Source organism: Delphinus delphis, chromosome 8 (assembly GCF_949987515.2).
Source record: "Delphinus delphis chromosome 8, mDelDel1.2, whole genome shotgun sequence".
NCBI classification, from domain to species: Eukaryota; Metazoa; Chordata; class Mammalia; order Artiodactyla; family Delphinidae; genus Delphinus; species Delphinus delphis.
The window spans coordinates 110245298-110271562 of NC_082690.1; the positions used below are offsets into that span (position 1 = coordinate 110245298).

Here is a 26265-nt window from a genome sequence, read left to right on the forward strand (position 1 = left end):
ATGGGTCTCTACTGCAAGTTTGCCTGGGCTGCACAATGCTGTATCGTGACATCGTGGGTGCCCCCTGTGACACTATGGGTGCCCCCTGCTCTCCTCCAGCTGCCCCCATACTGCTCAGTGTCTCCACCTGTCTTCCCTCCTGGCTCCTGCCCTGTGTCCTCAGCTTCCCAGCAGCTGTCACAGCCTGGATACCCCACCTCCCTATCCTGCAGGACAGTCCCTCTCAGGTGGCCCAGAGCCTCCTCCAGCTGCTGCCCGCTGGACCACAGGATGTCGTAGAACTGCCCTCTCAGTCCTTCATTCCCCACCCAGCCCAGCCAGCCACCTGTCCTCAGGACCCCAAGGGCTCCCCTCCCCCCGCTGGCGTCCACAGAGCAGGGGCTCAGGGAGCTGATTGTTTCTTGCTGGGGTTTGTCTCATCTTCAGTCCTCTGGGCCCGTTTCTCCTCTAAGGGAATCAACACTAGACTTGAAAGGGTCAGAGGTTGGGTGCTCTGGAAGGGCCTGGGGAAGGTGCGTCCTGGGGTCAGGGAGAGTGAAGGCGAGCAGGGAGCTGCGGTGATCATCGGGGAGGGCTCCCCTCCGCCTACCGGATGCCAGTCTAACCCCGTAGCGGAGGGGACACTCCCCTCTGCAGGTGAGGCCTCGGGCCTCGGGGCGGGGGCGGGCGCGACGGCGGCGTCCCCAGGAAGGTGCCCCAGGTCCGGGGGACTGGGGGGAGGGTGTGCCTTCTGGCCCGCGGGCCACTAGCTCCTCCCCGACGGCGCCGGGCGGCACAGGGGCCTGAGGAGGGAGGGGAGAGTCGCGCACGGAAGTCGGGAAGGAGCGCCGGGCGGCTTCGCAGCCACACTCGGGTTCCCACCGGCGCTGGGACTGCCGGTCCCTCCGACCCCTCCGAGCGCGGCGCCCAGCACCGCCACCAGCGTGCGGGTGAGTCCGCTCCGAGCCACGCCCACCCGGACGGGGTCCGAGCCGAGGCCCCTCCGGCCGGCCCTGCCCCCTCACCTGGAGGGTGCCTGGGGCGGCCGCGGGTGGGGTTCTGCCCAGCCCCGGCCGCGGGGAGGCTGGCCGGGCTGGGATTGGGGCGGGACAGAGGAGGGCGGCCCTTCGAGAGTGAAGGGCGTACGCGGGGAGGGCAAGTCCACCCCCTGGGCCCCGAGCCGGGGTTCTTGGGTCCCTCCGGCCCGGCTCTCACACTCACACAGAGTGTGCGGGAAGGCATATCCACCCCTGGGCCCTGAGCCAGGAGGAAGACCCCAGACCTGCCGCTCTGCCCTGAGGGGAGGGGCTGTGGTCTCTAGGGTGGGCTGACCTGGGGATGGGGAGTCCCAGGGTGGCCAGCTGGGTCCTTGGCTCCCTGGGGGTTCTGCCTAGGCAGGGGTGGGAGCCCGCCGAGGGCTACTGGATTCTGATTCTGGGGGCAGAGCAGGAGGCCGTGGGGGCCCTGGGGAGGTAGGCGGGAACATCCTGGAAAGACTTCCTTCCTTCCCTCCCCAGGGAAGAGGTCGGTCTCCGGGGCGGGGGCCAGCCCTTGGGCAGCTGGCGGGGACCCGTGCTGAAGTGGAGAAGGAAAGCGGCCTCCCACTCAGCCCCCTCAGGGCGCTCCCAGGTGTGGGCCAAGCAGGCGGCCTCTCACTCTGCCCCTGCCCTTCCAGAGCCAGCTCTGGAGCCCCGGCTGCTAAGGCTGGCATGTGGGCATACGCTGGCCTGACCCCGAGCTCCCCTGGCTGCCCCTTCCTCCCATGCCAGCCCTGTGCTGGGGTGGAAGGGAGGCGGGGCTGGCAAGGGTGGGTGGGGAGGAAGCCCCTGGTTTGACTGAGGCAAGAGAATCAACCCTTGGAGAAAGACTGATGCACACGGCAGAGAACTCTGTGGCCCCAGCTGGATCTGAGCACACCCTTCCCTGCTCCAGTCCCTTCCATGGCTCCCTGCTGCCCCCAGCTGAAGTCCAGGCTCCCCAGCCGCTGAGAGGCCCTCTGGTCTGGCTTCTGCTAACCCCCAGTCTCACCTCCCGGCAGCTCCCTTCTTGCCCTTTATGCTTCTGCAGAGCTGAAGTGCTGAGTACCGAGTCCCTGGGAGGTAGCACTGAGCCCCTGGACACCAGTTGCCCGCTGCCCCTCGGGGCCTGTCCACACCACAAGGGCAAGCTCCCCTGCCAAGTAGGCACCTGCTCTCCGGGCCCGTGTCCACTTACACTACGCACCCGCCGTGAGGGCTGCACACAGAGCAAGCTGTGTCTGGGGGTGGATGACCGGACACATGAGACAGAGGGATGGCAGAAGGGAGTGGGTAGGCAGATGACAGGACTCGGAAGATGAGTCAGAGGAGGAAGCAGGGGCTTCCCCGGCAGTCCAGTGGCTATAGGACTCCTCGCTTCCACTGCAGGGGGTGCGGGTTCGATCCCTGGTTGGGGAACTAAGATCCCACATGCGAGGGGGTACGGCCAGGGGAAGGGGGCTGGGAAGGGAAGATGAGGAAGCAGAGCCAGCAGGTGGGGCATCCACTGGGGGGGTGGGGTCAGAGGCCGGACGAGCGAGGGCGGGCCTCTCCCTGTTCATGCTGGGCAGTGGGGCAGGAGGGTGCGGAGTGCCGGCAGGGCTGTGGTGTGACCCTGGGCGTGAGACGGGCCGTGGAGAGTGACGGAGGCCCACGCGTGCCACGTGCAGCTGGGGTGGTGTCACACGGGTGCTCCCCGTAGCCCGCAGGGCCAGGACTGCTGGGAGCTGGGTGGCAGTCGCATTCGCCTCTCCGGTGACCTGGAGGCTGGCCTGGGAAGGGACAGACAGGGGCAGGACTCGCCCAGCTCTGGCTCCCAAGGCTGGGAAGGTCTCCCGGGAGCTGCAGCATCATAAGAAGTTTCCTCTTGCGGAGCCAGCGGGTGAGCCCGCTGGGACTCCAGTCTGTACCAAGCCCTGGATGCATGGCCTGCAGGGGTGGGGGCTGGAGGGCCGAAGGGAGGACAACAGAGAGCCGGGTGCCCAGAGCCTGCCCCCCGTCCAAGTGCAGGGACTTGCTGGGGGTCTGCACATGGCAGGGCTGGGATCCCTGAGGCCAAGAGTGCCAGGGTAGCCCCTGTAGGAACCCTGCAGGAGCCCTGGGGATTGGGAGCCTGATGGGCACACATGGCTTCCTGGGGGTGGGGTCTGATAGACAGGGACGCAGGGGCCCCAGACACCTCACTTCGGGTGCACCAAGCAGTCTGGTTGGCTGGACGTGGGGGTGACTTCAGGTGGACCTGGTTCCCATCTGTGAAGGCCTCTTTCCCTGGAGGACAGGTGGACAGATGGACAGCCTGATGCTGGAGGCTGTGTCTGTGACCACGGCCCAGAGAGGGGCCTTGCATGTGGCAGGTGGCCTGGGGATGGGGCTGGGGAGCCCAGAGTATACAGGAAGCCGATGCTCAGGACCTGGTCCCTTTGCGGCTGTGGGGTGTGGGGTGGCTAGACCAGGGCTGGGCAGGGGGCACTCAGACCTGGCCGCTCCTGTGACTGCTCGCCCATTGCCCAGGGGTGACCAGGGCAACCCTGAGGGGTGCATGTACCTTTGCCCTCGGTGGGGGGTGTCTCCCTGTCCAGTGGCCCGAATCAATGGTGGGGGTCAGTGCCCGCAGGACACCTCTGGTCCAGATCACACACCATCCTCCAGGGAAGGTTGCGTTCCCCTTTTCCAAGAGGCTCTGGGTAATGTCCCAAAGCTGTGTGATGTCTCTGGGGAGGGAGGGCTGTCTGGGACCCCAGAGCTGCACCAACTCCAGCAGCTCAGTTCTGGCGCCGCCTGAGGGCCAGCCTCCCGCTGTCGTCTTGGCGGGTCCCTCACGGGCAGTCTTCCCCAGGCTCCCTCCTGCTGCCTCCTGCCAGGGTGGCTTCCCTGTGCCGTCCCTCCCCGTGCTGGGGTCCCGTCTTCCCGTTCTTCAGCCTCAGGCCGGTGCTCATGTGAGGGAGTCTCTCCTTTCAGCCTCTGTGGGACTGTCCACCAGGGACCCTCGAAGGGTCCTCCTGCGGGAGGTCCCGGGCCTGGGGAGAGGTGGGGCGAGCCCTCATCTTGGGTCTGAAGTCAAGCACGTGAGGATCCGTTTCACTTACGAATTTGTCCAACATGACACTTAGCCCCTAAGGCGGGCAAGTCAGAACCTGCTGTTTGCTCACTGGGAGTAAATGAAGCCTAAAGACCCCCCTCCACTCCCCGCCCCGCCCCCCCACCAACCTGGATGCCAATCCCAGAACCCTCCACTCCACTTGTGCAGTTTTTACAGGTCTGTGAGTTTTCGTAAAGAGTCACAAAGACGGTGCAGGGTCCCCCGTGCCCCGTCGCCTGGGGCGCTGGTCAAAGCGAAGAGCCCAACACGGCCGCCTTGACTCATGTCACCGGCTTTTCCGTGTGTGTCCTCTTCTGTTCCCGGCTCGTGCGGGACCCGCCACGGCATCATCGCCACGTCTTCACGGCCCCTCCTGTCTGTGATGGTCCCTCCGTCCCGCCTTGTCCTTGGCCGCCTGCCTCTGGGGTCCGCTCACTCGGGCTCAGGTGAAAGGGCCTCCGGCGTCTTCTGCTGAGATGGGACTATAGGGGTTTTAGGGTGGGATCACGTACTATCGCATCACATGCTGTCAGGAGGTCCCCGACATCTCAGTTATATCACCGTGACCTTGACCTTCATCACCTGGGTGGGGGGCACCTGCCAGGTTTCTCCTCTGTAGGGTGACTCTTTTTCCCTTTCACGCTTCCTTCATTAGTCACTGAGTCCAGCCCACCCTCGAGAGGGCGGAGTCTGCACCATCCTCCGGAGGCAGTAGCATAGGATGTGTGAGGTTTGTTGATGCTGCCGCAACAGTTAACAAAGAATCGGGGAGACTCAGGGGCTCGGCACCATCCGCTTCCCCCTTAAGGTTCTGCCCGCTGGTTTTAGTGTCCGTCCGTCTGTCCGGGACGTGCCTGCAGCAGTCGCTCCTGCACAGTTCTCACTGGACTGACTTTTAGGAAACTCAGTACCGTGTCACACTGGTCCCCAACGCCCTGCGTGCAGCGGTGGCCCTCATGTTCCTGTTGTGTGTGCTCATGGCACAGTGTTTTCATCCATCTGCCTACCGATGGGAATTTGGGTTATTTCCACAATTCTGATATGAAATGTGCTGCTGTGAGCACCCTTGTCTGTCTCCAAAGGTGGCTGGCCCGGGGTGTAGTGTCTGGGACGGTCAACTTAGTTTCCCAAGTTCCAGCACCAGTGTGTGAGCCACAGCAACACATGGGGATTCTGCTGAGTCACCGGGATTTTTTTTTTTTGACGTATAGTTGACTTACAACATTATAGTAGTTTCAGGTGATTTACAATATTATATTACATTCAATATTTTTATAGATCACCCGGGCTTTTCTTTTTTTAATATTTATTTATTTATTATTTATTTTGGCTGCTCTGGGTCTTAGCTGCAGCAGATGGGATCTTCATTGCGGCATGTGGGATTTAGTTGTGGCATGCATGTGGGATCAAGTTCCCGGAGCAGGGATCGGACCCGGGCCCCCTGCACTGGGAGCGTGGAGGCTTAGCCACTGGACCACCAGGGAAGTCCCACCCAGGCTTTTTTTTTGGGGGGGGCGCACCAAGCGGCATTGGGGATCTCAGTTCCCCGACCAGGGATTGAACCTGGGCCACGGCTGTGAAAGCACTGCATCCTAAACACTAGACAGCCAGGGAACTCCCACACCTGTGTTTTTAGAGCTGTCTGGTCGTAAAATGTTGGCTACCAAATGGTGGAAGGTGGTGCCTCTTGGTCACCTGGCCTGCGTTTCCAGATGGTTCCCTAGCTCCATGGTTTCAGCTTCTGAGTGCCCCTCTTTTGTGAAGTGTGCCCACTTTAAACTGGGCTGTCTGCCTTTTCTTATGAATTCTGGGAGCTCTTTGTATAGATTTCCAAACCAGCCTCTGCCGGCCGCTTGTGCTGTAGCCTCGGTGCACGCACTTAGCCCCACCCGGAACTACCCCTTTGCTACCAGAGCACCCAGCCCAGGAGGTGCTTGTCTGCTGCAATGAGCCCCATCCTCCGTCTGCTCTTCACCCCCAGGGAGAAGAGAGCCTCCGGATCCTGGTGGGGACCGAAGGCGACAGCCCCCTGCAGATGGACATCAATACCACTGAGGTGAGTCTCTGCTTGAGTCTCTCCTGGGCTTGGTCCCACCTACTGCCCCATGGCCCGCACCTGGCCCGCCCTGGTCGCCAGTCCCAGTCCCCACACCTCTTGCTTCTAGACTGAGGCCTCCGAGCCATGGGACTATGTCGTTGTGGCTGATCACTGCACCCAGAGAAACCCCAGGCAGGTCCAGCGGCAGCAGCAGTTCCTGGAAGAGCTCGAGAGGAAGGGCTTCTGCTACAGGGTGGGCGGGCTGAGGGCCTCGCCTGGGCGCAGGGGTCACGTGGGACTGGGCGGATCCCGGGGAGGTGTCTGGGGAGGTGGGCTGAGGCCTCGTGCAGGAGAAGGATACGAGGGGATAGGCCATTGGCTTTGGATGAAGGGGAGGGTCCCAATGTGGAGTAGAGGGTCCCATGCTGTCCCCCACCCTCAGGCGAGGGAGGACCAGGCGAAGGTGTTCTTTGGGATCCGAGCTGACAACCGGGTCTTTGACCGGTACCGCAGACTTCTCATGGAGCCCGAGGCTACCGCCCCCGGAGGGGAGCTGGCCAGGCCAACTTCCATCCCAGCCACCACCAGGTGAGAGGCTGGCCCAGAGTGGGGCCAGGAGGACCCCTGCCCACCCACATGCCGGTCCAGACAGGCAGCAAGGCTCCCAGGAGTGGTCCCAGGGTGGAGGGCCCAGGGGGCAAGGGTCTGTGCGTCAGTTTCCATGTCTGTAATACGGGAAAATGACAGTTCTCACCTCTCGGAGTGTTTGAAGGTTACATGTGACTATGTCCCCCAGATGCAGAATAGAAACCAGCCTTAAAGGGTGGGCAGAATTTGGAGAGGCTGAGAGGATCCTCCCAGCTGTCCCTCCTAGGCTCTGAGGTCATCTCCCTGGATTCACATCCTGACTTCTTTCCTCCAGACCAAATGCCCCTCCCTGGACATCTATCCCCTGCTTCCCAGGCATCCAACACCTCCTCTCTCTCCAAGCACCTGCTTCTCCCCACCCCGATCCTCTAGGCCTCCAAGCCAGCCCACCTGCCCTCCCCACAGCCCTCCTCCATCATCTTCCTGGCTCCAGCCCCGGCCCCCTGAACTCATCTGGGGCCCGATCAGGGAGACTAGTGAAGAACACTCCTGGAATTTGGATACGAGGCAGTGGAGGGGGGCTTCCTGTGAACACAGAAGGACTGGCCGGTCTTGGGAGGACACATGAATAGAGGCATCTTGATGGGGCCTGAGAGGAGCAGGCTGTGGGGAGTCCCCTGGACACTCAGGGGGACTGTATAGTCAGATGCCCGAATGTGCCGCTTCCTGGCTGTGTGGCCTTGACCAAATTACTCACTCTCTCTGAGCTTCAGTCGCCCCATAGGCAAAATGGCTCACAGGGGTGCAAAGAGGATTTGTGCACATAAAGAGTGTGCTCTCGACGTGTGGGGGCTCCAGGTGGGACGGGTGATTGGAGGTGGGAGGTCTGGGAGGGACCTGGGAGAGACTACTGCAGGGCTGAGCATCGGGGCCCTGGGAAGAGAGAGACCACCCTGAGGGAGGCCCACCTTGGAACCATGGCACAGCTAGGCCCTGGGAGGATTTAAGGAGGTGGGCTCCCAGAGGAGTCCTGGATTCTGGGCTCTGGTCAGGTGGTCTGGGGGCTCTGCTAGGACACAGAGGACCTGGCCAGTAGAGGGCCATCCTGAGCCAGCTCTTGTGTTCCAGAATCCAAATTGTCAACTTTGTGCTGAACAGCAAGATGGCAGCTGGTGGTAAGGACTGGATGGCAGCAGCCCACCAGGAGGGGCAGCCACACGGGGAGAACGGGACAGGGTCCTCCCTCACCCCTCACTCCCTTCTGACCCGAGAATCCCTGTGACCACCAGACACGCTCCAGGATTTGGTGAAGGATGGGGTCTTTGAGGCCGTGTTTCCCCTACACAAGGTGAGTGGTGGGCCGGCTGGGAGAGGACCTGAGGGCAGGACCTGAGGCAAGAAGCTCTCACTGTCTGTCGCCTGTGCTCAGGGGGAGGAAGCCCTAAAGAAGAAATGGGCCTGGTGGAGAAACATGTTCCAAGAGCAGCCAATTGGTGACATCAGGTACTACTGCCCCCCGCGGACACACCTGCGCCCCCGCAGGCAGGCTGCGCCCCCCGCGGTTATACCCACGCCTCCAGCAAACTGCTGTGCGGACTCCCATTTAGACACACGTTTAGATGCCCTCAGTACAGACGCTCCTTGCCCGCCCCGCATGTGGCATGCCTCACCCCGGCGTTGGCGGTGGACGGTCACCCCTGCTGGGAGTGGCCCTGACGGGACGGCTGTGCCCCTAGGAACTACTTCGGTGAGAAGGTGGCGCTGTACTTCGCCTGGCTCGGCTGGTACACCTACATGCTGGTGCCCGCCGCGGTGGTGGGCCTCATCATCTTCCTGAGCGGGTTTGCCCATTTCGAAGCCAGCCAGATCAGGTGGGGCGGAGTCAGGCAAGGGACGGGACTGGGGGGTCAGGGAAGGGGCAGGACCGGGGTGGCGGAGGTCACGGAAGGGGCGGGGTTACGGCGGGGTCGTGAAAGGGAGGGACTGAGGGTGGGGAGGAGTCAGGGAATGAGCGGGACAGGGGTGTGTAGGGTCATGGAGGGGGCGGGGTTGGGGTGGAGTCACGTAAGGGGGTGGGACTGAGTGGGCTGGGTGGAGTCAGAAAGGGGGCGTGACTGGGGTGGGGTCGTGGAGGGGCGGGGTCGTGGAGGGGCGGGACTGAGGGTGGGGCGGAGTCAGGCAAGGGGCGGAGTCAGGGAAGGGGCGGCCTGGGGTGGGGTCCCCCAGGGGCCACAGGAGGGGCCACAGGTAAGCGCCGCCGACAACCCGGTCCCTGCACCCGCAGCAGGGAGATCTGTGATGCCCACGACGTCTACATGTGCCCTCGCGGCGACCACAGCCCCAGGTACCAGCGGCTCTCAGAAACCTGCGCCTTCGCCAAGGTTTGCGCCGTGGGGGGGGGGGGGGGGCACTGCGGCTGCTCGCCCGCGGGGAAGAGGGCCCAGGGGGTCCTCCCAGGGAAGGGAAGGCCGCCCCAGCCCCACGCGCCGCTCTCCCCAGCTCACCCACCTCTTCGACAACGAGGGCACCGTGCTGTTCGCCGTGTTCACGGCGCTGTGGGGTGAGTCGCTGCGGCACCTGGGGGGCAGCCGAGCTCCACACGCAGCGGGGACACGCCGTGAGGCCTCTGCTTTCTCCCGGCTGCAGCCACCGTGTTCCTGGAGTTGTGGAAGCGGGAGCGAGTCCGTGTGGTCCTGCAATGGGACCTGTACGGGTGGGACGAGGACCAGGTGAGGCTGAGCCAGGTGACCAGGCCCAGGGCCCACACGAGTCTGCTGTGTCTGAGGGGGTCCCCATGTATGAATCGCGGTTCCCGTGGGTGAGGAGTCCCGTGTCTCAGGCGTGTCCGGTGCCGTCCACAGGAGGAAATGGTGCTGGGGCTCATTGCCTGCCCTGACTACCAGCCCCGGCTACGCGCGGAGTACCGTCATCCTCCTGCTGTCTCTGTTGATGGTACTCCTGGGGCGCCCCTGGAGAGCAGGTGGGGCGGCCCCCGGAGGCCTGCCCATCCTGGCCTCCCCGACCCCCGCCAGATCTGCCTGATGATAGGCATGGCCCACGTCCTGGTGATCTGCCGCGTCCTGCTCGCTGCCCTTTTCAGCTCCGCCTTGCCCTTCCTGGGAGAGCAGGTGACCACGGCCGTGGTGGTGACCGGGGCCCTGGTTCACTATGTGAGAGCATCCTCGTCATGACCAAGGCAGGGGTCGGGGCAGGGCGAGGGTGCCGGTGGGGGTGCGGCTCTGCTGAGGTCCGAGGTGAGCCCTCCGTCTCCCCTCCCACAGATCAACAAATATGTGGCACTGAAGCTTTGTGACTTTGGTGAGAGGAGGGCCCCCCTGAGCCCCTCTCTGGCTACTGGAGGGAGGATTCAGGGCGGGGATCTTGGAGCCCTGGGGTGGGGGAAGGGGGCCTACGAGAGGGCAGGGGCTCGCACCTGGGAGACAGGTGGGGGTCGCAGGTGTCCCGGAGTTGTCAGGATAGGGACAGGCTGGGCGCGGGCTGTCATCGGGGTGAAGGATGGGGGAGGGACGGCCCCACATCTCATTCCAGAGAAGCCCAGGACCTTCTCAGAGCGAGAGAGCACGTTCACCATCAAGTTCTTCACTCTGTAGTTCTTTGCTCACTTCTCCTCCCTTATCTACATCGCCTTCATCCTGGGCAGGTAAGGGCCACCTGCTCCCACATGCCTCCCTCTAACTCCTTTCTCCCCACCTTGAAAATAGAAATACCTGTTCTTTTTAATTTTTAAAGTAAATCATGCTCAGAACACCTGGAAACCCAGTGAAGAAATATGTGAAGGAAGCCCACAGCGAACCCCCAACTGTCCAGTCCTCGTCCTCAGAGATGACACTGTAACTGTTTGTTGGGTCTTCCCAAACTTTTTCACACATTTAAGTACACACACATACACCTATTGACATGAGTGATTTTGTCGTGTAAATAATTGTATCTGCCTTACACTGAAGACGTACTATGGGCATTTTCCATGTCTGCATGGGCGGTAAGGCTTTGCTTTTAAAAACATACTATGGGCGTTCTTTTGTGGGATGCCCTTGAATTTATTTAACCACTTCAGTTGGTGGACATTCGGGTTAATTCCAGTTTTGAGGTTTATAAATAAAGCTGCAGTGGGCATCCCATGTAACACACATGCACGTGCACATGCGCACACTTCCCCGCACCTTCCTAATTAATGAAATGAACAGTTTTCGTTCAATCAACATATCGTTTCTTGTCTTTTCTGAAGAAAATAATTCCTCTATGTGTTCTCTATGTTTGTTCAAATGTTGTAAGTTACACATATACTGCCAATTAATCCCAAACTCTCTAGCAGAACTTTATTTATTTGCAAAATTTATTTATTCAGTTATTTATTTATTTTTGGCTGCGTTGGGTCTTCAATGCTGCGTGCGGGCTTTCTCTAGTTGTGGCGAGTGGGGGCTACTCTTTGTTGAGGTACCCGGGCTTCTCATTTCTCATTGCGGTGGCTTCTCTTGTTGCTGAGCACGGGCTCTAGGCGTGCGGGCTTCAGTAGTTGCGGCACACGGGCTCGGTAGTTGTGGCTCGTGGGCTCTAGAGCGCAGGCTCAGTAGTTGTGGCGCACGGGCTTAGTTGCTCCATGGCATGTGGGATCTTCCCGGACCAGGGCTCAAACCCGTGTCCCCGGCACTGGCGGGTGGATTTTTAACCACTGCGCCACCAGGGAAGTCCCTCTAGAAGAACTTTAGAAGAAACCAACTCCTGCCAGTATGTTCAAAGACATCATGAGGTCCTTGGAGACGCCCTCGTGGCATCTGTCCCCTTCTCTTGGGGCTGTGCTTGGCCCTTTCATCCTGGGAAGCCCCTCACTCTCTGCCGTGTAGGATCCCAAGTTTTCCAGTGGCTTCCTGTGAAAGGGTACATGGGAAATCATATGTGCTGAGTTTCCTCTTTATTGGGGGCCTGACTGAGCGTCTGCTGGAGAGAGTTCTAAGTTGGATATGGTTTTCCTCAGACTTCCGAAGGGTATTTTGGTTTCCGGCTTCCAGCGTTCTGTTCCGCAAGTCTGGCGTTAGTGTTCTTCCAACTCTCTGTGCATCTTCTCACTGTCCCCCGTCTTCTGGAATTTCTCAGCCGTGTGACTTGGTGGGTCTTCTTCAGTCGACGTGCTTCGGTAATTCACATCTCTCTCCTCCACACGCCAGCTTTCCTCTCTCTGCCGGCTGATTTCCACCATCACACAAACATGCTGTCACAGTTCTTTCCGGAAGTCTTCTCATCGGCGAACCTGGTTTCTGGTTCTCCCGCCTCGCGCTTCTGCCTCCCCGGTACTCTCACTGCCTCCTGGCGCTGACCTTTGCTCTCCTGCTGACCTCGGAACGTCGCCTGGCCCCGAACCCTGGTCCCTCAGACTCCGCTCTTCCCTTGCTCCCCCTCCATAGCCGTCGCCACCCAGGACGTGACGCACATTTATGTGTTCACTGTCTCTCTCAGAAATGGCAGCTCCCCAGGGCGGAGGGTAGGGCGCTTGTCCTTTGCTGAATGCTCAGCTCCTGCAGCCGGCCACGCGTGCAGAATCAGTGCTGGTCAAATGGAAAGAAATTACCGGGTACTCACTGGGCCTGGAGCCTCAGGGCCTTCAGTTTTGAGAGATTTTCTCATGTACCTGATAGTCTCCTGCTTCAGCTCCCTCTCCTCCCTTCTGAGGAATTCTTTTTGTTTGGAAATTGGACCTTCTGAATTGATCATCTACTTTTCTTGGCTTTTTTTCTCCCATTCTGTTCCAGTTTCTTGGAGTTTTTCTCAGCTGTTTTCCAACCCTTCTACTGAACGCTTCACTTCTGCTTATGTTCTCAATTTCAGAGCACTCCTTTTGACATGTGCAGATTCTTCACAGCCCCCTCTTCATGTCACCTGGACACCAGGGCTTTGCTTTTCTGAGGATGTGGCCTCTCTTTTTCCCTTCTACTCTGGCATTTCTTCTGTTCCTTTCGAGTTTCTTTGATGCTCTTTCTTTGATTGGTCTCTGATTCTGGTGTTAGAGACCCCCCGCCCCCGCCTTAGATGTCTTTTATTCTTGGCCACCTGTCCGTAATTGAGAAAGGCGTGTGCCAGTGGCTTTGCTCTGGACTATGTGTCTCCTGTCGGGACCTCTTGCTGTGTCGGTTCCTGAAGGGGAATCCCTGGTCTCCTGCCTGGAGGCAGAAGGATGCCCGTCAGTATGCTGGGAGCCCAGCTGGGGAAGGGACACTGTGGGGTCTCAGTGTCCATTGGCCCGACCCTGCGATCTGAATCTTTGGCTGTTCAACCCCCTAGAAATGTCTTTGTCTTCTTGTGTGTGTGTCTCTTGTGTGTGTGGGGGGGTGGATTAGGGGTTGGGTAGGAGGCCCAGAGGTTCAGCCGGGCCTGCCTCCCAACCAGTGGGTGCTCCCAAGCTACCAGAGGTGCCCAAGTCCTGGGGTGTTCCAGGCTCTGGGCAGGGTTGTGTTGCTATTCAGACATCTTCCCTGCAGGCTTAGATCCAGCCTGATGTCTCAAGTGGGCCGCAGGCCTCCCCAGTTCCCCTCCACCTCCGGGGTGATGCCTGGCAGTGGGTGTGGGCGGCCACAGCCGTTTTAACTGGGAGTCGGCAGTGCACATTTAAATTGGGAGGCGTTGCTAAAGCACCCCCCAAAATGCTGTGCTGACTCACAGAGCCACACACTGTGTGCGCGACTGCACACTCCACGTTGGCCTGATGAACAAAGACCTTAAGGGTGCGTTATTAAAACCTATTAGTGAGAATCCAGCATCTTTCCAGATATTCTTTGGCCATTACGTTTCTTTTCCTATAAGTTGTTCATATCATCTGAGCATTTTTATAACATCAAGGTCAAGTGGATTCTCTTCTGACTCATCATGTCACATTTTACTGTGCTTATCTGACCGTTTCTTTGTTGTGCAGCTCTTTATTTTTCCTGTTGTTTTTAATTGCCTTTTTTCCTCCTTGCCTGTCTTTATCTTATCAAGGTTATCCAGCCTCTCCATGTCAAACTGCCTATCGCATGGAGTCTCTTTTCTCCCAGAGACCCTCCATTCTCCCCACACTGGGCTGGTGGCGCTCTGTGCCTCCTGCATACCTGTCTCCCTGGGACTTCAATCTGCTGCTTTCCTGGGTTAGGACCATCATTTCCTGGACTCCCAAGCCTCCTTCTTTCTTGATTTTTGCTTTCATTTATTTTGAGAAGGTATATCGGAGAGGTAAACTCTCTGAATTCATGTATGTCTAAAGGTGTCATGTTCTACTGTTGCACAAGATTGACATGGCTGGGTATAGAAATCTAACTTCAAAACACTTTTCCCTTCTAGAACTTTAAAGACATTGCTCCGTTGTCTTTGAACATGCAAAATGGATGATAAGAAATGTGCAGAAAATCTGATTTTTGTTTCTTCCTAGTTGACCTAGAAGCTTTAGGATCTTCTCTTTAAACAGGGGAACAATCTAGGGTGGGTCTTTTCTTCACGCACTGTGCTGGGCAATTGTTGGCACCTTCCGATGAAACAGCCCGTGTCCTGCTTAGGCTCACTACGTTTTCTTCTGTTTTTCCTTAGGTTGTTTTTAATTTTTATTGGAGTATATGGTTGGTTTACAACGTTGTGTTAGCCTCCACTGCACAACAAAATGAATCAGCCATACACATACAGATACCCCGTCCCTTTTGGACTTCCCTCCCATTTAGGTCACCACAGTGCATTGGGTAGAGTTCCCTGTGCTCTGCAGTATGTTCCCATCAGTTGTCTATTTTATACATAGTGTCGATAGTGCGTATGTGTCAGTCCCAGTCTCCCAGTTTCTCCCACCCCACCCCTTTCCCCCTTGGTATCCATACATTTGTTCTCTACGTCTGTGTCTCTGTTTCTGCTTTGCATATAAGATCACCTATACCATTTTTCTAGATTCCACATATATGTGTTATCATATGATGTTTTTCTCTTTCTGACTTACTTCACTCTGTGTGCCACTCTCTAGGTCCATCCACGTCTCCACAAATGACCGCATTTCATTCCTTTTTATGGCTGAGTACTTTTCCATTGTATGTATGTACCACATCTTCTTTATCCATTCCTCTGTTGATGGACATTTAGGTTGCTTCCGTGTCCTGGCTATTGTAAATAGTGCTGCTGTGAACATTGGGGTGCATGTGCTTTTTTGAATTGTGGTTTTCTCTGGGTATATGCCCAGTAGTGGGATTGTTGGTTCAGGTGGTAGTTTTATTTTTAGTTTTTTTTGGTTTTTTTCCTTAGGTTTTTAAAAATATTTTTTTCCCCTCTGCTGTCTATGGAACGCCTGGTCCTCTTGGGTTTCTTATCTTTTTCTCTCATATATTCCATCTCTGTGTCTTTACATTCCACATCTGGAAAGATATCCTTCACTTTGTCTTTTTGCCTTTTTTTTTTTAATGTTTGTTTATTTATTTGGCTGCACTGGGTTTTAGTTGTGGCACGTGGGATCTTTAGTTGTAGCATGCGAACTCTTAGTTGCGGCATGTGGGATCTAGTTCCCTGACCAGGGATTGAACCCAGGCCCCCTGCATTGGGAATGTGGAGTCTTAGCCACTGGACCACTAGGGAAGTCCCTGTTTTCTTTTTTTAAGTTTAACAGTTAAAGTCTTAATTTCCAAGAGGGTTTTTATTTTTTTATCCTTTTATTTTTTTAAAGTGTCCTTTTCTTGTTTCCACAGATACAGTACTTTCTTGAGGATATCAATGTTCTTTTTTCCTCTTAAGTTCTCATCTGTTTCCTCATTATCTCATTTCCTAAAGGGTCCATCTTCCTGTTCCTTTATCGTAGTCCTTCTCTTTTGTACAACTGGTTTTCCTCGTGCCTGAAGATTTGTAGCTGTCCGTTCATACTGAAGAACGAAGGACTGAGTAGGTTTTCCCTGGCGGGATGGGATATGTCTTTATAATAACTCACGTCTGCTGACACTCACCCGTTCTATCCTAAGGGCCTCACATTCATCAGCTCTAATCTGCACAGCAGCCCTATGGGGTAGGGACTCTCTAAACCCCATTTCACAGATGAGTAGACCGAGGCACAGAAAGGTTAAGTCGCACAGTCAGCAGGCGGTGGGGCAGATGGAAGCCTGAGTCTGGCGCCTTTCGTGTACTGGCCCTGCATGTGGCATCCCTGGGAGGAGAGGGCAGGAGCCTGTGCAGCCACTCGTGTTTCTCTGGAGGCGGTTCCTGTTTCGTCACGAAGGTTATCAGTGTGTCTGTTTATAGTTCCTGTTTTTCATGCCGTGCTCAAAAAGGCCTCCCCTCCTGAACATTAAAAACATGTTCAGGGGCTTCCCTGGTGGTGCAGTGGTTCAGAGTCCGCCTGCCAACGCAGGGGACGCGAGTTCGTGCCCCGGTCCGGGAGGATCCCACATGCCGCGGAGCGGCTGGGCCCGTGAGCCATGGCCACTGAGCCTCGCGTCCGGAGCAAAACAAAAAAAACGTTCAGCTGTGATTTCCCTTAGATGCTTATGGTTTCAACATTTTAAACATTTAAATCTTTGATTCACAAGGAATTTGTTTTGCTGCAGGCGGCAAAGGAGGGAAGCCTGTTTTGTTGTTTTCCAAGTGACAGCCAGTTGTCCCCAAACCATTTGTTGACTGTTCCATCGCCGCCACCACCCTTCTCTCACACAGTAAGTTCCATCATGCACTTGACTGTTTTGGCGCTCCGTGGATTCTGATGACTCTGGTCTAGTTCCATCATGCACTTGACTGTTTTGGCGCTCCGTGGATTCTGATGATTCTGGTCTAGTACATTTCTGTGTCATTACTACTGTAATGCTTTCCTGTCAGATAGGTCTGGCGTTAATTTTCTTTTTCTCTTTTTCACTTTTCCTTTTTTGTAGTTATTTACGTGTTTATTCTTCTAGGTGAACTTTAAAATAATGTTTGTCAAACTCCATCAAAATTCTGTGGGATTTAGCTTAAGACTGCAGTGAAATTATACATTCTTTTAGGGAGAACTGACATAGATACTGTATTAATTTTCTGTTGCTGACCACAACTTAGTGGCTTTAAACAACACACGTTACATACAGTTCTCGAGGCCAAGAGTCCAAAATGGGTCTCACTGGGCTAAAATCAGGGTGTCAGCAGGGCTGTGTTCTGTCTGCAGGCCCTCAGCGAGAGCCCACACTCTTGTTTTTTTCAGCTTCTAGAGGCTGCCTGGCCCGCTCCGTCCTGTGTCTGCAAAGCCAGTGGTGTCAGGCTGGGTCCTTCTCATCCTGCCATCTCTCTGGCTCTCCCTCTTACTCATTTAAGGACTCTGGTGATTACAGTGGGCACACCCAGATAACCCAGGATTCTCTCTCCATTTTAAGGTCAGCTGATTAGCAACCTTAATACCACCTGCCATGTCAGATAACATATTCACAGGTTCCAGGAATTAGGATGTGGTATCTTTGGGGGCCTGACATTCCACCTGTCACAAAAATACAAGCGTAAGTTTTTCTATCGAAGAACAAGTTTCCTCTATTCAAGTCTTGTTTTAATGTTCTTTAGCTGTGTTATAGTTTTCTTCTTATGGGTCCCCCGTATTTCCTGTGAATTTCACTCTGTTTTATAGTTTCTGCCACTATCTGCGACAGATATGTCCTCCTGCTACATTTCTCAGTGGTTTTGTTGCACCTAGGAAAGCAAAAGGGAGTTGAGCTTGATATCAATTTTATATCCACTCTGAGCATTTTTCAGATTTACCTGCCCAATCGTTCAGTTGATTTATTTTGGTTTCCCAGATATATAATCGTATTTTCTACAACAAGTTTTTCCTTTGCAAAGTTACACCATTCTGGAATAGTAGTTGTCATGAACTGTAGTAACAGGAGTGCTTGTAGGACTTCACCATTGAGCATAATAAGCCCAACGTTTGGTTAAATATACCTTTTTTATCATGGAAATCAGGTGATTTAAACACAAAGTAGCCCTGTGTGCACAGTTACCTGGGGAGAAACTGAGGCCCCTCCTCACAGCCTTTCCTGAGCCTGTGAACAGCTGAGAGGTCCCCGGCGGTCCTGCGCGCACGCAGGCCTGTCTGGGTTAGCCTCTGCTCACCTGTGGGGCGGGTCTCCTTCCTTCCCCTCCAGGCCCCACTGCTCCCCGACTCCCACTCCTGTCCTGCCCCCTCTCTCAGCCTCGCTGCCCTTCCCAGGATCAACGGTAACCCCGGGAAGTTGGTGCGCCTGGCAGGGCTGTGGAAGCTGGAGGAGGTCAGTCTGTCCGGAGGCCTTACTGCCCTCTTCCTGAACTGCCCCAACCCCCTGGTCACCCCCAGGCCCCGTGCCTGACCTCTCACCCTTGCCCCCGCAGTGCCATCTCAGCGGCTGCATGACGGACCTGTTCGTGCAGGTGGCCATCATCATGGGTCTGAAACAAACGCTCAGCAACTGCATGGAGTACCTGGGCCCGTGAGGACCACCCTCCCTCCCGGGGCGCCACTCTCACCACAAGGAGCCCCCGAACCCACAGGACCCCACCTCCCAGAGCCAGCAGTCCCGAGGGGTCCTCAGCCCCCCTCCCCGTCCCCCACCCGGTCCTCCTCGCTCGCAGATGCCTGGCCCACAAGTGTCGCTCGATGCGAGCCACGTCCCAGGATCCCGAGCTGAGGCACTGGCGGCGCAACTACCGCCTGAACCCGGTCAACACCTTCAGCCTGTTCAAGGAGTTCATGGAGATGAGTACGCAGGGCGGGGCTGCTGGGCGGAGGGGCGGGCACCGCGCGGGGGCCCACGGTGACGACCCCCACCCCCAGGGATCCAGTAGGGCTTCACCACCGTCTTCGTGGCCGCCTTCCCGCTTGCCCTGCTGCTGGCGCTCTTCAGCAACCTCGTGGAGATCCGCCTGGACGCCATCAAGATGGTCCAGGTGCAGCGGCGCCTGGTGCCCCGCAAGGCCAAGGACATCAGTCAGGGGCCCGACGGGGCGGCCTGAGGGCGGGCGCTCCAGCCATGGGGGCATGAGCCGCGAGGCGCGCTGGGGCCACGCCAGTCCCCTTGAAACCACCGCTCTGAGCCATGGGGGCAGGGCTCAGGCCCCAGGAAGAGGCGGGGCTGGCAGGCACCTCGCAGGCCTTTCCCCCCCAGGGGTCCCATTGAAGGGCCAGCTGCTGCCCTGCGGAGGCCGTGCAGAACGGCTTGACTCTCAGGGAGCTGAGGGAGAGGGGTCCAGCAGCTGGGCACAGGGACTGAGAGCAGGTGGCCTTAGTCACCTTGACTGGCCTCGCTGAGGTGGACAGGTGTCAGGGATGAAGCCAGGAGTTGTGGCGTTGGACATAGGCAGTGGGAGAGAGAAGTGTGAGGGAGACTTGGGACCAGGTTAAGGGGGTCTGCCCTGGGGAGGGGACCCAGGAGGTGGAGCAGGCCTGGGGGCAGCCGAAAGGCTCAGGCATAAGATGGGGGGCGGAGACCTGAGCCCCTCCCTGTCCACGTCAAGAAGAGGGGTGCAGGAGAGTGGAGGCTGCTCTCTGTTGGCCCTGGCCCAGGTCTTCCTCATCAGGGACCTGGCCCTGCGGCTGCCACAAGCAGAGACATGATGAGGCCCTTGACCATCCAGGCTCCCAGCTTCAGGGGATCACCAGAGGTGGGGGGGCAGGGGGCGGGGAGACAGTGCAGGCCCCACCCCCTGCCATGGCCCAGGGACCTGGCTGCAGGTGCTGGCGATAATCGGCGTGCTGGCCGTCACTGCCGACGGGATGGTCATCGCCTCCACATCTGAGTTCATCCCCCGAGTGGTGTACAAGTACCGCTATGGCCCGTGCCGACAGGGGGCCCACCCTGCAGTCGAGTAAGGGGACACCGCCACACAGACCCTGTCCAGAGACCCCTGGGAAACTGGCCCAACCATGGCCCAGCCCCAGGGGACCCCAGGGAAGGGCTCAATGCTAACAGTATTGCCTGGGGTGGGCTGCCCTCCCACAGCAACCTGCAGACCCTGAGTGGACCCCGGGAGTGCTGACTGGGACCCCAGTAGGGGATTAACGTCCCAGAACCAGCTGTTTTCTGAGCAAGTGATACTGGAATGGCTCCCCTTCCAAAGGCAGACCCTTAGTGGTCTGCATGCTGTCCTCATCCAGTTCCTCCAGCCCTGCAGGGGGGCAGGTCTCCAGGGGTAGGTCTCCCCCAGGAAGGCTGGCAAGGAAGCCTCGGCCCCTGGCAAGGAAGGCAGGTGGTGGCCTTCAGCCTCCCCCAGGGGCCCCTCTCCCATGTACAGAGATGAAGGAGGGGGGTCTGCACTGTGGCCCACCCTGATGGCCCCCACCAGGCAGGGGTCGGTTACAAGCCAGCACCCCAGAAGCCTGAAGGGACCGCACCAAACTCCTCTCCCCCTCCCCCCAGCTGCCTCACGGGCTACGTCAACCACAGCCTGTCCGTGTTCTACACCAAGGACTCCCAGAATCCTGTTGAAACAGAGGGCTCAGAGAATGTGACTGAGTGCAGGTTTGGACCCCCATCCCCTGTGAGCACCCTCTGAACTCCTGACTCCTGACCTCAGGTGCTCCCCACCCCAGGTACTGGGACTGTGGCACCGCTCAGAACTCCAACTTCACTGAGCAGCCCTGGTTCCTCCTGGCCGTCCGTCTGACCTTCCTCATCCTCTTCGAGGTGAGCCAACACTGGGGACAGGCCCCAGGGCGGGGCAGCTCTCTGCAGCCCTCCCTGGGCCCCTGCCCCCTAAAGTCCCTGCTCAGCGCACCCTGACCTCCCCACTCTGGCCCTCCCAGCACGTGGCCTTATGCGTCAAGCTCATTGCTGGCTGGTTTGTGCCTGATGTGCCTCAGTGGGTGAAGAATGAAGTCCTGAAGAGGAAGCACCAGAGACTTGGGGAGGCGTGGCTGCCGGGGCCTGGCCCCGAGTCCCGAAGTACCAGAGACTCCGGCCGAGAGCACAGACATGGAGCAGGCCCGGAGCCGGTCAAGAGGCCAAGTTGCAGAGCTGCTGCCACCACCGCCCACCCCAGCCCCGGCTGTGTGTGTGTGTGGGCGGGCTTTAATTAGACCCGCGTATATGTGGGGGTCCTGGGAGCCCCTGTATGTTTGGGGTGTCTGTGAGCTGCACACCTGTCCATGGTCTGGGAGGCCTGTTCCACCTGTGAGGGCTCAGGCTTGGTACTGCCTGACTTGAACTCGGAGTGACCCCTGCCACCCAGAGAACTGGGGCGGGGTTGGGGGGGGAACAGTGCAGGCCTGTCCTGTCTTCTCACGCCGTCTCGACAGGAAAACTGGCCCAGTTTCCTGGGCCCCAGATCCTGCCCCACCCCACTGGCTCCCCTCAACCAGCAGAGTTTTCTCTAATAAAATAAAACTGCTTTGTGTTAATTTCTGGGCTTCTGGCCGATTACGTCTGCCCTCAGGGCTAGCTGGGAAACTGAGGCCGTGACGGGGAGAGGCCCGGAATGTGGTAGCCTCCGCCCCGCTCTGGTTTTCCGTGGGCTTCCAAGTGAGGGGTGCCTTACAGAGGTCACAGAGGTCTTACCCTCCCTGCACCTCGGGTTTAGGAGCGGGAGTCAAGGCAGGCTTCCTAGAGGAAGACAAAGAGCTTGGGAGGAGGAGCAGAACCGCACCAGGTGCTCCTGGGGACGGTGGAATTTCCGAGGAGTTCCTGGGGCACCGAGACTCTCGGGGCTGGTCGGGCCGGTTTGGCCTCTGCCCCCAGGCGCGGCGGCCGCGGCTCCAGGGGGCCGAGCGCAGGACCGTCTTGAACACCAGCCTGAGGCTCGAAGCAGGACAGTTGGGTCCGCCCTCGCCCCGGCTGCTGGGCGGGGCTGCACCTGCCACCGTCGCTGGGGCTGTCGCCGCTGCGCACCTGGCCCAGGTGAGCCGCTCCACCCTCGCGGCCGCGCAAGCCCCGGGTCTTGTCAGCAGGTGAGTGCCGATCGCGGCTCCTACCTGCGGAGGTGAGTGGAGGTCGCCGGCTCCCGGGAGCCAGAACCGGGCCTGGAGCTTGGGCGGCCGAGGCGCCTTTTGCCCCGGGGAGCCTCTGGGCCGTGGCGGGTGCGGTTCCGCAGGAAGCGCCTCGGAGCCGAGCCCGTTGCCCGCGTCGCCCGGAAGCCTCAGCTCACCCTCGTTCCGGCCCCTCCGGCCTTGCGGGGGCGAGGGCCGCTCTTCCCGCTCCGCCCGACTTGGCCCTCGGCCAGGAGAGGGAAGAGGAGCGCCGAGGCGCTGAGGGACCCCGCCTCCGCCCCAAAGTCCGAGCCCAGCCCCGAGGCCTCCCAGAGCGCCGGGGGCGGACGGAGAAACCTGCTGGAACCGCTGCGCACCTGTGTCCGGGCGGCGCTACAGCCGTCCGCGCACCCCGCCCTTCCGTGCGCGCCCCCGACCTGCCCGTCCCCGCGCCCCCCAAACGTGCGCGCCCTGCCTGGCTCACCCCACCCGGAGGAAGGGGGTACTAACGCCCCTCCGGGAAGGCGGAGCGCGGGTGTGGGGTGCGTGGCGGGCCTGGGGGTGCAGGACGGGGCCTCTCGGCTCGCGGGGCCACAGCGCTTTGTGCAAGTTCTTTCCTTCGGGACAGACGCGCCAGGCGCAGAGGGGCCGCCGGTCCCAGATGAGGGGGAGTCGCTCAGAGACTCGGGTGCTGAGCAGCAAATCAGACGGCTGGGCGCCTGGGGACAAGGCGCGGGCGCGCGCCCGGCGGCCAGGCCGACGCCGAGGCTCCGGGGAGGCGGAGAGCCAGCGTGAGGCCGGCGGGTGGGAGGGGCTAGGGCTTCCTAGGAACCGCGCGGGTGCAGCCGAGCGCGGTGGGCGGTGCAGGGGGCGGGCTCGGATTCGGAAGGGCTGTTCTCGAGAGTGCCTGAGGCGACGTGGGGTTTTCTGTTCACTTTGTGGAGTGGGCCTGGGGGACAAGGGAGGGTGAGGGTGGGCGTTAGCAAAGGGTGGACGGGCGCCCAGTCGCGGCTGTGAGGTGGTGGTGCGGGTGGGCATGCCGAGAGGCAGGCAGTCTGGCAGGAGCTTTGAGAGGCAGCAAAGCAGGTGGGGACACCAGGGAGAACCTAGCTCTTTGCCTCCTGCCTGGGCTCTCCCGGGCAGGTCACTGACTGCTGGCGGCCACCAGCCTGTCCATCAGGTGCTTACGCTGTTCACTCAGCCTCAGGGCCCACTGGGGCTCCTTGGAGGAGCTGCGGCTCGGTGGGGAAGGCGTGCAGTCAGGACTTCTTCCAGTTCTATTGGACCCTGAGCCCAAGATGCACCATCGTCCAAGGGTCTTGGAGGCCACGGGGGGGCGGGCGTTGTGCAGGGTGCCTTGGACAGGGTCAGATTAAGGATGTAGGAAAGCTGACGCTGCAGTGAGGATGCTCTGCCCCTGGAGGGTGAGGGCAGGGACAAGGGACCACAGGGGACCCTGCCCGATTGCTATGAGCAGCGCCATCAGCCACCAGTGCTGGGCCCTGAGTTCCAGGTCAGTCCGGGATGGTGGTGCAGGGGGGTCTGTTGTGACTCCAGGAGATGTCGGCTCTCCACCACCTGGGCTCAGAGCTGGGAGCCTCGCTGAGGCCTCCTGTTCGCTCCCTTATCTAGAAGAGGGGGCTTAAGGTCCATGTGATACCCCAGCCTCCTTGTAACTGCTCACCATTTGGGGGCTACACCTGGGAGGTGGGCAGGGAGGGGGCCAGAGAGCCCTGTTCAAGGGCCCGTTATTGGTGAGAGTTTCCACAGGAGCCCCACCCATCACCCTGGCAGGTCAGAGGTCAGAGATACATCGGGGCTGCTCACTGGGGCCCGGGGAGCGACGTGGAGACACCCGCCCCCCGCCCCGTCTCCTGGGTGTTGGGACCATAGGGAGTGTCCGGGAAGCAGGCCATACTGCCCAGCTCCTCAGGCGTGTGCAGGACGGCCCTGACTGGGGGTCCGCTGGCCAGGACCCCCACATATCACCGTGGCCCCCAGCCCTTCTGCCACCTCCCCGCTCACCCAGGCCTGGCCTTGGGAAGGGAAGGACGGTGCCGGTGCCTGTGCCCGGGTGGGCTGGGGCGGGCCCTGGAGGAAGGAGCTGCTTGACTCAGAGTTACAGGAAGAGTGGGGCAGGCGGGGCTGGCGGGGAGAACCACCAACTGCCCGCCCGCCCGCCAGCCCGCTGGGGAGGAGGGTGGGTGCCTGGGTGGGGTTTAGGTTGAGGAGAGGATGTGACTGCAAAGCCAGGAAGCTACGGGGAAAGTTCTTATTAAAACGCACAAACAAAAGCCAGGTCCTCGCTGTGCTTGGCGATGCGTCTGGGGCAGCCGTGGTGATTTGGACCGGGCCGGGGGCCCAGCCGAGCAAACAGTTTGCTCCCAAGCACACGTGAATGACCTCAGTGACGGACATCCCCTCCTCAGGAGGAAAGAGCTGGAACCAGGTGACTTCGTGTTCTCGCTGCTCAGCCTGAGCCTGTGTTCTCGTCCTTGGATGCCTTTTCCGGCCTGAGCCCTCTCCTCGAAATCAGGCCTGGCTGAGGGGAGGCCCGCAAAGCACGTGGCTTGCGTGTGCACGTGTGTGCGTGGTGCGTGTGTGCCAGTGAGAGAGCGAGGGGTGATGGGAGGCTGAGGGTGGGTGTGAGGTGCAGTGTGTGTGGTGTGGGGTGTGCCAGGTGTGTGGACTGCCGGAGTGTCGGAGGTGTGGGGAGTGTGCACGTGCAGGCATGTGTGGGGCGTGCAGGGGGTGGTCGTACAACACAGAGACGATACAGAGGACGGGGAGGGTTGCAGCGGAGGGTGTGCAGGGGGACACCTGTCGCCTGGCCATGTGGTTTGGCCTGAATTTCCAGGAGGGTCCGAGGTTGCCTTTCCAGGGGTAGGAGGTCTTCTGAGGTTACAGAGGCCAAGGAGCCACTGTAGGAGTTGCCCTGGGACCCGCTGGGCTGGGGGAGGGGGCGTGAGCCGCCCAGCCTCCCATAGCCCTCAGTGGGCTTGTCCTCCTGCTTCAAGGGCCTTCCCAGGACTGCCCTCCACTCCAAAGGACTTCTGGAAGGACCCTCCGCACCAGCCCCCGGGAACGAGCCTGCCGCTCCACCGATTTCTGAGGAAATTCCAGCCCAGCCAAACCAGGGGCTTCCAGCTGATCACGGGGCCACATCGGGTCACCCGTGCCGAAGGAATGGGGGGCAGGCTAAGACTCGTCCCTGCACAGCCTCAGGGGCCCTACGGGTGGGGGGAGGGCCTGAAGGAGCCGGGGCCCTGGTGTGTCCACTTAGCAGGGAGCAGGGGGAGGACTAGGTGCCCAGTAAATACCCGCTGGGCACCAGGGAGGAGGTGCCCAGGGCCCGGCTGCCAAGGAGTCTTCCTCAAAGGCTCTGCCACTGGGGCTTCGTGCCCCGCCGTTCAGCCCAGGTCACTGGAGAGCTTTTTGGGTCAAGAGGCGTGTGGCTGCTGCCAGTCTGGCCGGGAGTGGTCCCAGACGCCGCGGAGGAGAGAAAGGTCACCGTGGGCGGGTGGGGGCTTCCCTTGGACAACTATACGGACAGTGTGGACAAAAGTGTCTGGGTCTGAAGATGACAGATGGGTGGAGGCGCCAGCACAGGACCCAGAAGGAGGGCTGCCCCGTGAGACCAGCCTGACCCCCCGCTCACCCCTCCTGCCTCGACACCTCGGCCCAGTGCAGCCTCAAGTGCAGGGTTCACGCGTGCGTGGTGCACCCAGGACGGCGTCCAGAACAAAACCCCATGGCTGGGAGCGAGGCTCAGTCAGGCAGCCCAGCACTCGAGAACCCCGAGCCCCCCGGAGCCTCGGTACAGGCTGAGTGCGGCTGTACTGCAGCCCCCCTGCCTGTGGGTGGCAGCCCTGTCCCAGGGGACCTGGGAACGAGGCCAACTCCTGGGCTCACGAGGTGTGCCGGGAGTGCTGTCCCACCCTGGGCTGTCACCGCGTCCCCGGGGCAGATGACGTGCAGTCTAGGCTGTGCCTGGTGCTCTGGGGCCTCCACGCGGCAGCTGGGGCAGAGGCAGTGCTTCAGTGGCCAGAGTTACACGTTAACTTATCCTGTTCTTGTTTAACTTGCTTCCGGGGATGGCGGCAGCCTCTGACCCATCCTGGTGCCCTGACTGACTGGCCACAAGGACAGAGAGTGAATCCTGCCCAGCCCTTGAGGGATCAGTCTGCTCGGCCAAGGAGCCCCGGGGAGCCGTGGGTGGCACCGGTGTCCAGCCTGCCTTGAGGAGGCCCCGGCCAGACCATGGCAGGTAGACGGCCAGAGAGGGATGGGCATGGGCTCCACTCCCACCTCCTGCCCCTCAGGCTGGCTCCACGCTGCAGTGTGGCCTGGCCTCCCTGCTTGGCCTCAAGCCAGGGGTACAAAGACCTCTGTTTGCCCCTCCCCTATGGCCCGGGGTCCTGAGCCCATGGTTAGGATGGGCCCACACTGTCTCCTGCCCAAGGCCTCTAGACCAGGCTCGGGGGGGTCAGTAAAGCCCAGGGATACTGGGAGTGGGCGCGGTGGGCGGCCATGGGGGGTGGGCTGCTGGGAGACCACACTACCAAGATGATGGCAGGCTTCTATGACTACCGGCTCCGGCTCATCACCCCAATTAAAAGATCTTGGGGAGGTGAGAAGGCTTGCCTGTAGCCAGGAGTAGAGGGTCCTGGAA

The 26265-nt window shown here is 59.5% G+C and overlaps 2 protein-coding genes across 2 annotated transcripts in view; both read left to right on the plus strand.

Annotated features, from left to right (window-relative positions):
- ANO9 (anoctamin 9) lies at positions 1–25817 on the plus strand. Its single transcript, XM_060019746.1, is given in 27 exon segments — positions 1–78; positions 750–929; positions 6056–6130; positions 6240–6365; positions 6555–6700; positions 7829–7875; positions 7990–8048; positions 8130–8203; positions 8437–8571; positions 8985–9081; positions 9200–9260; positions 9347–9429; positions 9562–9608; positions 9610–9652; positions 9733–9873; positions 9876–9896; positions 9982–10018; positions 10250–10361; positions 17868–17925; positions 18026–18123; positions 18266–18393; positions 18468–18620; positions 19351–19498; positions 20050–20151; positions 20223–20316; positions 20436–21575; positions 25698–25817. Coding segments are annotated over 26 exon segments (2616 nt in total). The 3' UTR covers positions 20709–21575; positions 25698–25817.
- The window catches only part of SIGIRR (single Ig and TIR domain containing), a 5059-nt gene continuing 3709 nt past the window's right edge, over positions 24916–26265 (plus strand). Inside the window, exon 1 of the mRNA XM_060019625.1 lies at positions 24916–25860. Coding sequence (XP_059875608.1) covers positions 25854–25860 — 7 coding nt within the window. The 5' untranslated portion in view covers positions 24916–25853. The remainder of the gene's footprint in view (positions 25861–26265) is intronic.